General features: G+C 38.4%; 2 protein-coding genes across 11 annotated transcripts in view; both read right to left on the bottom strand.

The window, feature by feature from the left end:
• The window catches only part of LOC108831570 (uncharacterized), a 12,923-nt gene extending 7,375 nt beyond the window's left edge, over window positions 1–5,548 (bottom strand). Inside the window, exons 1-3 of the mRNA XM_056991995.1 lie at window positions 5,216–5,548; window positions 5,051–5,140; window positions 4,901–4,962 (exon numbers count right to left, since the gene is read on the bottom strand). Of these exons, the coding sequence (XP_056847975.1) occupies window positions 4,901–4,962; window positions 5,051–5,140; window positions 5,216–5,460 (397 nt within the window). The 5' untranslated portion in view covers window positions 5,461–5,548. The remainder of the gene's footprint in view (window positions 1–4,900; window positions 4,963–5,050; window positions 5,141–5,215) is intronic.
• A 3,351-nt stretch (window positions 5,549–8,899) lies between these two features.
• LOC130499177 (MACPF domain-containing protein At1g14780-like) lies at window positions 8,900–11,106 on the bottom strand. Of its 10 annotated transcripts, none has more exons than XR_008938033.1 (6): window positions 10,754–11,096; window positions 10,548–10,661; window positions 10,298–10,352; window positions 9,923–10,199; window positions 9,745–9,837; window positions 8,900–9,562 (listed from the first exon to the last, which is right to left on the bottom strand). XR_008938033.1 is itself a non-coding variant. In XM_056993144.1 (2 exons), exons 1-2 carry the CDS (start codon window positions 9,789–9,791, stop codon window positions 8,986–8,988), a joined length of 384 nt encoding a protein of 127 aa, XP_056849124.1. In that variant the 5' UTR covers window positions 9,792–9,916; the 3' UTR covers window positions 8,900–8,985. The 10 variants fall into 10 exon arrangements, 1 of the variants encoding a protein (XP_056849124.1); XR_008938030.1 differs by having other exon boundaries at window positions 9,923–9,980; window positions 10,754–11,090; XR_008938031.1 differs by having other exon boundaries at window positions 8,900–9,322; window positions 9,404–9,562; window positions 9,923–10,661; window positions 10,754–11,101.
• Between the last annotated feature and the right edge of the window lie 1,753 nt (window positions 11,107–12,859).

Below are 12,859 nucleotides of genomic sequence, written 5' to 3'. Positions count from 1 at the left end.
CATGTTAGAGAGGTTCTAGGAGAGAACCGATTATATCCGAGATATTGGTTGTTTGAAGATGATGATAGAGTTGTAAGATAAGTGTAATATAGATTTTGAGAGAGATTTGAGTCTATCTCTATTATAAGTGAGATGTATATATTCAGTTGTAACGTGATATGTGAATGGGAAGTATTCTTCAACATATTCTCTCTGTTCTCTCTGATCTTTCATGGTATCAGAGCCACAAGGAGGTTAAGTAAATCTTTCTATAGGCGTAAGACGAGAGAAGAGATATGAGTGGAGAAAAAGATGGTGTGAAGAGTGGAAAGGAAGTTGTGAGTTCTTCTGGTGTAAGCTTGGAAGGTACGATGTCTCCGTATTACCTTGCTCCATCAGATAATCCGGGAACGTCGATCAGTCCAGTGATCCTAACCGGAGAGAACTATGCCGAGTGGGCATGTGAGCTTGAAAACGCTTTACGAGCTAAGCGTAAGATAGGGTTCTTGAACGGAACCTTGAAGATCCCGAGTGATGTAGAGAAGCCTATGGAGGCTGAGATGTGGCGGACGGCGAACTCTATGATTGTTGGGTGGATCAGGGCTTCGATTTCACCTGCAATTCGCTCAACTGTTCCATTCTCGCCGGATTGTTGTAAGCTGTGGCTTGAACTCAAGAAGCGGTTCTCGGTGGGAAGCGCGGTGCGAGTGCACCAACTCAAGGCGGAGCTTGCATCATGTAAGCAAGACGGATCTACTGTCATGGATTATTTTGGGAGGTTATCTCAGAAGTGGGAGGAGTTGCTTAACTGCAAACCAATCCCAACATGTACTTGTGAGGCTTCAGAAGTGTACGCCAAGGAGTATGAAGAAGAAAAGGTACATCAGTTTCTCATGGGCCTTGATGAAGCAAGATACAGCAATGTTTGTACAAACATTATTGGACTCGAGCCTTTACCTGATCTCAACTCTGTATATCAACGAGTGGTGAGGGAAGAGAAGAGGCTTGGAGCATCACGTGTTGAGGCAAAAGAAGCTCCAGTTGGCTTTGCGACCAATACTGCGCCAAAGACAGGAGAAGACTCAACGTTGAGTGGTCTTATGGCAGCAATGGCGAAGAGTCGTAGCTCGGTGATATGCGCTAACTGCGGTAGGAGTGGTCATGAGAAGAAGGATTGTTGGCAGATCATAGGTTTTCCTGAGTGGTGGACTGAGAGGAATCAGGGAAATGGAAGAGGTGGCAGAGGCAGGGGACGAGGAAGAACAAACTCATCTCGTGCTAATGCAGCTCAGGGTCCAAGTGTGTCTTCATCTGGTACCAAGGGATCACCAATTCCGGGACTGAGTGCAGAGCAATGGGCGTCCTTGGCGTCGTTGATCGAGCAGCAGAAGCCATCTCCAATACCTGACAGGTTAAATGGTAAGGTACAAACTGGTGAGGTTATCATTGACACCGGAGCATCGCACCATATGACAGGAGATGTGTTGTTACTTAGCGATGTTCGTAGTATCATACCCTGTCCGATAAGCTTTGCTGATGGTAGTCACGTGATGGCTACCAAGAGTGGAAGCCTACGGTTGTCAATGAACTTGACCTTAACCAATGTTCTTTATGTCCCGAACTTGAACTGTACTTTGTTGTCTGTGGCAAAGTTGCTCCGACAGACTGGTTGTTTTGCGGTATTTACAGATACTTTGTGTGTTTTGCAGGACCTTTTTACGAAGACTCTGATTGGAGTCGGTGAAGTCAAAGATGGTGTTTATGTTTATCGGGATGTTACTATAAAGAGGGGCTACAGAGTGAAAGCTTCAGAGGATCAAGCTGTGTGGCACCGACGTCTAGGACATCCCGCTTATGGTGTTTTGCGATTTTTGCCTTTTGTATCTGGTTTTAAAGAAGTTTCGAATAAGTTTGGTGGTTGTGACATTTGTTTTCAGTCTAAACAAACCAAAGAAGTTTTTTCAGACAGTCTTAATAAAAGTTCCAGTTCTTTCGATTTGATTCATGTAGACCTATGGGGTCCGTATCGGGTACCATCCTCGTGTGGAGCAGTATATTTTCTCACCATATTAGATGACTACTCGAGAGCTGTGTGGATACATCTATTATTAGAGAAAAGTGAGGTGAAAACTGTACTGCCGAATTTCATTGCCCTTTCAGGTCGACAGTTTGGGAAGCAAGTGAAGAGTGTGAGAAGCGACAATGGGACGGAGTTCATGTGCTTGTCTAAGTACTTTGCTGAGGCTGGAATTATACACCAGACGTCTTGTGTGGGGACTCCGCAGCAGAATGGTAGGGTGGAGAGAAAACATCGCCATATACTGAACGTTGCTCGTTCTATCCTGTTCCAAGCAGGGTTACCAGTGAGATTTTGGGGAGAGAGTGTACTGGCTGCTGCCCACCTTATAAACAAGACTCCGACGAAGTTGCTTAAAGGTAAAACTCCCTACGAGTGTTTGTATGGGAAGCCACCTTCCTACGATGAGATAAGGACTTTCGGCTGTTTATGTTATAAACACAAGTCTAGGAGAGACAAGGATAAGTTTGGTGTGAGAAGCAGGAGATGTGTTTTTCTTGGTTATCCTTTTGGCAAGAAGGGGTGGAAGTTATATGATCTTGACGAAAAAAAGTTCTTTGTGTCGAGGGATGTAGTGTTTGATGAGATGAGATTTCCTTATGCAGAGAAGGAGTGTACTGAGAAGAGTGGAAAGGAAGTACCTCTTACCTTGCCTCCGGTGGTCGTAGATGTGTGTGACGAACATGATCAGGAAGCTGCAACGGAAGATAGGGGGACCAGTACAGTTGTTTCTCCGGTTACCGAAGAAGTATCAAACGCAGGAGATGTGGAAGTTGAGAAGCAAACATCTCAGGTTGCAGCAGAAGAAAGCTTGGGACGAGGTCATAGGCAAGCAGTTCCCTCTGTGAGACTTAGCGATTACGTTGTCTACAATGCTCAAGCACATCCTGATAAACATAACACTGTCGCCGGCACACAATCAGAGTCATCGGGGTCAGGTAAGACACGCACTCTGTATCCTATTATCGATTATGTTACTGACGAGCATTTCTCAGATGCGCATCAAGCTTTCCTTGCAGCTGTTAGTGCTGGTGTCATACCAAGAAACTACAAGGAAGCGTTTGGTGATGAAAATTGGAACAAGGCAGTGAAAGGTGAAGTAACTGCTCTTGAACTCAATAGAACATGGGATGTTGTTGACCTACCTGCTGGGAAGAAAGCTATAGGAAGCAAGTGGGTATTTACTATCAAGTACAATGCAGACGGGACGATAGAAAGGTATAAGGCTCGACTGGTGTGTTGTGGAAATCATCAAGTCGAGGGTGTGGATTATGAGGAGACCTTTGCACCTGTTGCAAAGATGGACACTGTGCGGACTCTGCTAGAAGTTGCTGTTGCAAAGAATTGGGAAGTGCATCAGATGGATGTGCACAACGCCTTCTTACATGGAGAGTTAGAGGAGGAAGTTTATATGAGATTACCACCAGGCTTCCAATCAGACGATCCCAACAAGGTTTGTAGGCTAAGGAAGTCGCTTTATGGTTTAAAGCAGGCACCAAGATGTTGGTTCGAGAAGTTATCTAAGGCGCTTGAGAGCATGGGTTTTGTGCAATCTTACGAAGATGCTTCTTTGTTTATGTTCGGCAAGGGAGATAAGAACATTAGAGTCCTCATATATGTGGATGATTTAATTGTGGCAGGGAATGATCTCGAGCTAATCCAAAAGTTCAAGAAACGGTTGAGTGAAAAATTTCACATGAAAGATCTTGGGAAGGCCAAGTATTTTCTGGGTATTGAACTTGCAAGAGGACCGTTAGGAATGTTTATTTCACAGCGCAAGTACGCTTTGGATATAATCAATGAAGCTGGGTTACTTGGGAGCAAGCCTGCGATCACACCGATGGAAGCCAACCACCAGCTACTGCGAAATAAGAGTCCTTTGATGGAGGATCCAGCGAGGTTTAGGAGAGTAGTCGGGAGACTTGTGTACTTAACAATAACACGTCCAGACTTGTGTTACTCTGTGCATGTTCTTTCTCAGGTAATGCATGAGCCGAGAGAGGCTCATTGGGACGCAGCAATGAGGGTGATTAGGTATCTCAAGGGGACGCCGGGACAAGGGATCATGTTAAAGGCGAGTAGTGATCTGCAGATCCGAGCTTACTGTGATTCGGACTGGGCAACTTGTCCACGGACTAGACGTTCTTTGTCTGCGTATATGGTGTTATTGGGAAACTCTCCTATTGCTTGGAAGACGAAGAAGCAAGATACTGTGTCGCATTCATCAGCAGAAGCGGAGTATCGAGCTATGTCAGATGCGCTGAAGGAGCTGCAGTGGTTGAAAAGGTTATTAGCTGATCTTGGTGTTAGACATGACGCTCCAATGGAGTTATATTGTGACAGTAAATCCGCAATCTATATAGCAGCTAACCCAGTGTTCCACGAGCGAACCAAACATATAGAGAAGGATTGTCATGCGGTGAGAGATGCGGTCAAGGCTAAACTCATAGCAACGAGACATGTACGGACAACTGAGCAGCTTGCAGACATATTAACAAAGTCGTTGGGCAGTTCTCCATTTCGATACTTGTTGTCCAAGTTTGGAGTGTATGACTTACACGCTCCAACTTGAGGGGGAGTGTTAGAGAGGTTCTAGGAGAGAACCGATATATCCGAGATATGGTTGTTGAAGATGATGATAGAGTTGTAAGATAAGTGTAATATAGATTTGAGTAGATTTGAGTCTATCTCTATTATAAGTGAGATGTATATATTCAGTTGTAACGTGATATGTGAATGGGAAGTATTCTTCAACATATTCTCTCTGTTCTCTCTGATCTTTCAAATCAAAACAAAGATGGTATAACAAAATTTTAACGTTTTCAGTCACTAAAATTGTACTACCATGAGAGTTGGTGAGCCAGTCCAATGCAATTGTTCCACCATCAGAAGCGCGAAAGAGCTGCCTGATACAGGGAGGAGGACAAAGAGACCTTCCAATAAGCTATCCAAAACGCTTAAGGATAAGCTAAAAAGATGGGAATCAGTAAGTACCTTGTGTAGGTGAAAACAGGAGGCAATCCGTTGAAGTTAAGGAAACAAGTCTGAAGATGAGGACTCGCTAACCACGGAGTCGCCACATATCTTTAAAGAAAAGCTCAAATTAATATTCTGAGATCGAATATCCCAAATAAAAAATAAAAAAAGATCGAATATCACCGGCCGTGGAGAATACGGCAGCGAGAGACAAGACCGTGGTAAAGAGGAGAGTCTGGATGGAAGATGAGATTGACGCGGGGGCATTTGAAATAGTGAAGAAACGTATCACCAATGAAGTGGAACTCGAGGAAATTGTAGAAGAAGACGGTCCAGAGAGTGAAGAGAGCGTAGAGGTAGTGACGAATTGGGATGAGCGAGAGAGCTCTGAAGAGAAGATCGTATGGAGATAGAATCGGATCCTCCATTGCTCTCCCTGTGATGGGGCGCGACAGGAACTACAGAGCGATCGTTTTCTTATTCATGGTGGGTGGTTAGGCGAACGACATAACTGCCGAAATTTTATTTTATTCATAATTTGAATTTTCTTTTTTAATTGCCGACGCTTTCGTTCATATGACTCACAATTTAGGTTTTATTAATTTGGTTCAAAATATTTTTTATTTTTCAGATTAGCTATGGTCCTATGGACCTACGGTTCGGTCTTTTTTTTCAGGTTAAATCCGCTCACAGTATCCAAAATTATCTAACGTTTTGTAAAAACTATTCAAATATTTAAAAATATAATTATCGAAATAACTCTTACCAAAACTACATAAACATTTGAACTTCTCAAACACAGAAACACTAAGTTCAATTTCAAGGAAAAATTGCCATAAGAGAACAAAAAAAAATAGTTTGTTGTCTTTTTAGTATAAAATCATTTTTGTCTTTTTTTTTTTTACTTTTTGTATTTCTGAAAACTAATAAAATAAATAATTTTGTGCATCAAAAATTATTAAAAATAGAAATAATTAATAAAACACCCATATACACAAGCTAATAATTTCTTTTTGTTTAAAAACTTGATAAATAAAATTTTTAAAATACATTCTACTAAAAGTAGGATGCATTTTCTATGAAAAATAGTGTAATAGAAAACGATTTTTAAATTAAACATGTTCATCTACTTCTTTTAGAACATTCATTCTACTATTTACTAAATTTCTAAATAAGAAGAATGCGCATTTTACTAATCGTAAAAGTATCTACTTTCCTTCCGAATGCATCTTCTACTTTTGTAAAGTATTCTAAATTTCGGAGAATGTGTTTTCTACAATGTACTCTTACGTCTATTCAAAGTAGAAAGTTTATTCAGTGTTTTATCATTCTTCTAAACTTTGAGAATGACCTTCTACTTTTAAGAATACCTGATTTTTTACGAAAATTAATGAAGTTTCAGTTAAAGAAATTCTAAAAATCTCCTAAAAATATTATAACTTCCTAAAACGTGGTATGGTCGATTTTACTTGTGAAAAAAACAAAAAAAACGATTATCCCTTGCAGAGGCGGTCCTTAGTAGAAGCTGACCAAGCACATGCTTCCGGCCGCCAAATAATAACTATTAAATCGGCCATATTTTTTCAAAAGTTTCTTTAGCTTAATTGGTTATTGCACATCCACAGACTACCAAAGGTATGGGTTCGAATGCCTTCCTCTACAACATTTGATTTTATTTTTTTAGTAGGCCAATTTTCTTTTTTGCTTCCAGCCCACCAGTTTCTAGGACCGGCTCTGCTCCTTTGTCTTCTTCATCAATCTATGGTTTTCTTTTGATTTATTTCACAAATTCTTGTTCTCTATGATGCATATCTATACAACATATTTGGTGTTTGATGAAGCTTTACTTGATGAGATTCGAAGAGTGGAGAGGCTGTGCAAGGGAGAATTGCAGAACATATTGAATATCTAAAACATAGTTTGAAAAAGACAATGGAAGAAGAAGTTAGGAAGCAAAAAAATCCCTTGAACTAGGTTGTTTAGGAACCATTCTATGGTTTTTTGGAAAATTAAGTAGTCAAGAATGAATATCTCGCTGCTTTTCTTGTTGTTATTTTGTTCATCGACCATTCTATAGCTTGGACATACACAAATGTTTCTCAGTATTTTGATGTTACAATGATGAGTATTCTATGGCTCGGACACACACTGTTGTTTCTCTGTGTTTTGTTATGATTTTGTTCAACGAACCAAAGATGAGATACATATAAATCGAGAATCATTCTATGGCTTTTTGAAAAATTAAGGAGCCAAGAATGAATATCTCGCTGCTTGTTTTGTTGTTATTTTGTTCATCGACCATTCTATAACTTGGACACACACAACTGTTTCTCAGTGTTTTGATGTTACAATGATGAGTATTCTATGGCTCGGACACACTGTTGTTTTCTCTGTATTTTATTATTATTTTGTTCAACGAACCAAATATGAGATACATATAAATCAAGAACTAGTTAGCTTAAAAAACCATATGAAGAAACTGAAAACACCATAAAAAAGGATAGCAACGCACAACAGCATATCAAAATGAAACATAATAAAAAGTTTTAGAAGCAAAATACAAGTGAAAACATGATAAAAGCACAATCTCCTTCTTGTTCGCCTCTACAGAGAGAAAGAGAGGCGGAGAAAGTTGAATTAGGATTACGGAAAATGTTCCCAAATGTTTATCCCCTTTTTATTTTTTTCGATTGCCTTTCAAATGTTTTTTTTTCCTTTTTTCCATTAACTTTTTTTTTTAAATTCAAATTAACTTTTAAATTATGTTTAATTAGATTAATTATATGGTTAGTTTTGGGATTATGAGAAATATTATACTATTAGGACAACTAGATATTTTACCCGGGCTACGCCCGGGATTATAAAAAAGCATTATATATTAATATCTATGTTATAATATATTTCATCTAAGTTATAAAAGTATAAATGGTAAATTGAATTAAAAATGAGTAAAACTCACAGTTTAATGTTTTTACTATCTAAAATATGTATGGGATGGTGACTATACAGTTTAAGTCATAAATTTTCTAGAGTATAATTTTTTTATTTTTATTACGCTGGAGTATTTGTAATCAATCATAGAAAATATGTATTTTCACATGAATAAATTGAATCCAAAATTGACCAAAATACTATTGTTTTCTAAAACCAGTAAACCAAATATATATATTAGAAAAACCTTTAAGTGAAAACTCACCACCCAAAACTTGATATATCATATAAACCAAACCATAATTCTCCAAACTAAGCAAAGCTTCTTGGCCGGAGAAAGATTCCACATTGCTACATACACTCCGGTTAAGAGATCAATCTTAGGCGAGAGATTGTTACCATGAAGTAGATCGCGGAACTTTGAGTACATCATATACAGGTGACCCTCTTAATATTCTCAAACATATACAGGTGACCCTCCTCCACCATCTTTGCTTTGTGATGAGCTCCTTGAATTTTCCTTCATCTTAATATTCTCAAACATATACTGTTTCTCTGCCTCACCGTGGTCACCCTCTGTTTCAGATAGTTACTTGCGCATTCCTCCTCATAGTACTTGTCCGTTTCCGTAGAACAATCCTTACAATCTCTCAGCTTCCCATTATGCTTTGTTAGCTTTAAGCTGTAACATGTCTGCCTCTGCTAGCTTCAGCCTCGTGATTCTCTTTAGCTCGTCTGTATTAAGTTTCTTCTTACGCCTCTATGTTTTCATCTCTGGTACTTCTTTGGCTTTGTCTTCGAGCTCTCTATCGTGAAGTTTTGAGAGCCAGGTGTATGTTCCTGAACATCCTTATCTTCTCCTCCGACACTATTTCTCACATTCAACTGTTTACAGCGTCTAACTCGATCTTTTCAGAAACATGGTAAGGAAAAGGATACTAAAAAGACAAAAGTTATATTCATTCAGAAATAAACAAAACAACCGTACACTTTCAATCAGTATTTTACGTTGGTCCATGGACCTATTCCTTTTGAACGACGTTGTGGTCAGAGACTCCGGTGAAACGGAGACGGAGGTGGAGAACTGATTTTGAGCCGTGTTTCTTAACTTCTAGCTGAGCTCCGGTGACTATGTAAGCGATGTTGTTTGAAGTTTTGTTTGTTGTTGTTGTTGTGATCCAGTTTGGATCATATTTCACTGGAGCTGTACACACGTGTGAGAATTTCTTACCGTTTAAGGGTTCGAAGTACCGGTTGCTGTCGGAGATTTCGTCGGAGCCTCTCCATATATGATCGTCGCTGATCTTTTCATTGACCGTTGTCCTCGTGTTCTCTAGGTGTTGTAAGTGCATAGCCAACCTGATATACAGAATATTCATTATTACTTTGTTACATCTATAGCTATGTATATGGAACACTTTATAAGAACTGCATTAGTACACAAATTATCAAATAGAAATATCGATGGCAAATAAGTTCTTTAATTTCAATCAGCAAGCGATCTCTGCATCCCGTTCAGCATTATACAAATATCCTAGGCTGTTGTGATTCCGCCTCTTTCTCATATCCTCTTTCTAATCTCTTACACCTTCCACTCATCTGATACAATATATGTGAAGAAAGAGAAAAGATTCAAAAAAACTCAGAAAGAGTAAAGGATTGCATGTTAATCACACTCGATCACCAGAGAAATTTAGAGAACCTCCACTACATACAGAGTACCCTTAGCCTTTGGTTATTCAATCTGAGGTGAGAAATAGTGTTAGCAGAGAAGAACTCACTTAGAAATTGTGCTTCTCTCTCTAAAGGTGATATCTGGATAGGTCATTTCCGTTCTGGACGCTCATGGCAATTACCAACGAAAGAACCAAAACCTGGAGAGGAACTTGGAATCAATCAATCAAAGCAGCAACTGAAGCTACCAAAGCATCAATCCCAGGAGGCGAGGTAGTGGCTCACCTTGACCACAAGTAAATTCAGAATCAATCACCTCTATATATTGTTGTTCTCTTCGTCCCTGCGCATGGGCATCTCTTTCTTAGTGCCTTTCTTTATATAAACATTGAAATCAAAGTGATTGAAGATACAATGGTCGGGAGAATGAGTCGTAAGAATCATGTTATTATTTTCTGTGCCATCCTAGATCACACTAATATTTTTGCAACATCTATTTTGTATGTTTCTTCTTCAATAGGTCCATTTCACTGTTTTTTTTATTGAAAGCATACTATAGTATCTGTAGAGAAAATTCAAAAATATTAGTACGCATCAAAAAAATATTTCACTGGTAAATTGACTGAAAGCATCATGTTTCTTGTCAATTTCCCTTCTTACTTTGTTTAGTAGGGCATAATCCAACCGTTAACCAAGTGGGTAGGTTCAGCATCACCTAGCAGATAATTTTACCAAGGAAAAAGAAAACAATGAAGGATCGATCACAAAACGGTTTGAAGAATTGCAAAGTCTACACAAAATTCCAAGAAACGTTGTTATCAATCGAGAGCTTAAGTGTGTCATCAGCGCTACCAAAACACAAAATAGAAATTTAGAGAAGAATAACAAAAGAGAAGGATATAACAGAGACCGGTGAAACGCGAGTGTTCTGCTCTAGGAGGAGCAACAGCGTAGAAAGATCCGATCTCTGAGGGTCATGAGCAGGACTTTGATTTTTCTTCTGATCCCACCTTTGAACCTGTCCCTGTAATTTTTCTTCTGATGTAAGTTACTCTTCCGATGATACATATGTAAAGCTATAGATTGATGAAAAAGAATATGGAAAGGATTACTGACCTCCAAGCAGCATCGATCTTCTCCTTGTAATAAGATTTCGAGGATGTAATTAGATCGGGTGACCCCATCTCTGTTGAAGCACTAATCTCGACTAATGGTGAATCTTTCAATTCTGATCTGAGAGAGAGAGCTGAGCAGCCATCTAGTTTTTTTATTACCTGAGAGTTTTTGATTCCTCACTTAAATAGAACAGTGAACAAAAGTGAGAAAGGGAGACAAACAGACTGCAATTAGGGTATGACAGTGAGACAGAAAAAGGCGAACAGACACGATCGACTTCAACGGCGAAAGAAATTTACACCGACACATTGGCAAGAAAGAGGAAGAGACTTAAGTCGATCTGACGTGGCACAAACTCTACTCCTATTGGCTGATTTTATCTGTCGCCGTGGACAGCCTAGCTATGAAGATTATTCTCCTTTTAGTATAGGTTTGATTTTATGTTGGTTTTATACCAAGAGGACAATAATCTTGTTTTTTTTTTGACAGTTTTCCCATTTTTTAATTCATCTCGAGAAGTATTCAATATCTAAAATACCTAACCTTTAAACTCCATTCAATTTTGGGTTTGGATTCAGATTTAGTTTTCTTGCTTACCACTTCCAACTAATAAAACAATAAGCTAAAGTAGGCATGGGCATTCGGGTTGTCGGGTCGCGTTCGGGTCGGATTTTTTCGGTAGGATCCAATAGGGTAATTTTAAATTCTTGGTTCCGGGTCGGTTCGGATCGTACCGGGTCCGGATCGGGTCGGATCTTAGATAGTTGGACCCATTCCGGTAACTAGAATTTATCCGTTCAGTTCAGGATCGGGTTCGGTTCAGGTTCGACCTAAAAATACTTAAAAATACAAAAACAAATCTGAAAATATTAATATATCCGAAAATATTTGAAATTTTATTTAAAATTTATGTTTTTATTATATTAAAATGTGTATATATATTAAACTATGCGAGATACAACAATATTTGGTTGTCTACTAGTGGCTGACCCCCTTGCCCTGTAGACAAATAACCCGTCTTCGGCTCCCTCTCGATTTATTTTATTTAGTTTACATTATTAATTCGGGTACCCATCGGATTTCGGGTTCGGGTCGGATCGGGTCTAAGACCCGCTGGTCCTTTACAACAGACCCGATAGAGTAATTTGATCGGATCGATTCCTACCCGAACCGAGTTTTTCGGTTCGATTTCGGGTCGGGTCTTTGGGTCCGGGTAAATGTGAGGCCTAAGCTAAAGATCATACAAAGTAACAAAACCATAAACCCCATAAATGAGCATTCACTCCGTAGAATAATTCTTTTATTATTTACTAGGTTAAGGACCCTGCAGTTTGCGGGGGAAAGACATTAAATTTTAAATATAATTTAAAAGAAAAATTATATAAAATATTTGAAATGAAAATGATGACACATATAAAAAATGTTTTATAGTGAATCTTTGTAATTAATTGTTTTTTGTAATAAAAATGATGGCCAAATAAGATGAAATTAATTGTTTTTTTTATTAACCTGGAGGTATCTCAGGCCTATGGAAGAGTCCAGACTAACCCACGGATATACCCTCTCTTCGGGTATGCAAATAAGCCCTAAAACATGAACCATATCCGTGTTGGTGTCTAGAAATCGTGACTTAGTTCCCTCGAGATGAAATTAATTTTTCTACTGCGATGTTTGAAAAGAAGCACTAATTTATTATAAATTTGGTCATCAAAATTATAATACTAATTTTGCTAGAATATGGTGCCTTTAATAAGATTTTTCAAGTATAGAATTTTAGTGGATTTTTAATTTCGTAATGAACCAATATCATAGAGAAAAACTACACAATTGATTTGGATTCTGGTGTATCCAAAAGTAATTGTAAAATAAGACTAACTGTATATATGCAATTTTGAAATGATTAAGAATTTTACGATCAACTATAGAAATGTTATCTTATAATATTTAAGGAATTTTACAGTAATACTTAAGATTCAAATTTTACATAACATACCAACATAAGGATAAATATACTAATTTAGTGAGCAGTCAATAGGTATAAAATATCAACATTGATAATGACTGAATTTTGCATGAGTGGATGTCAAAAACAAATATTGTACATAT

The sequence above is a fragment of the Raphanus sativus genome, chromosome 8, assembly GCF_000801105.2.
Source record: "Raphanus sativus cultivar WK10039 chromosome 8, ASM80110v3, whole genome shotgun sequence".
Classification (NCBI taxonomy): Eukaryota; Viridiplantae; Streptophyta; class Magnoliopsida; order Brassicales; family Brassicaceae; genus Raphanus; species Raphanus sativus.
This window is presented reverse-complemented; position numbering and strand designations above follow the sequence as displayed.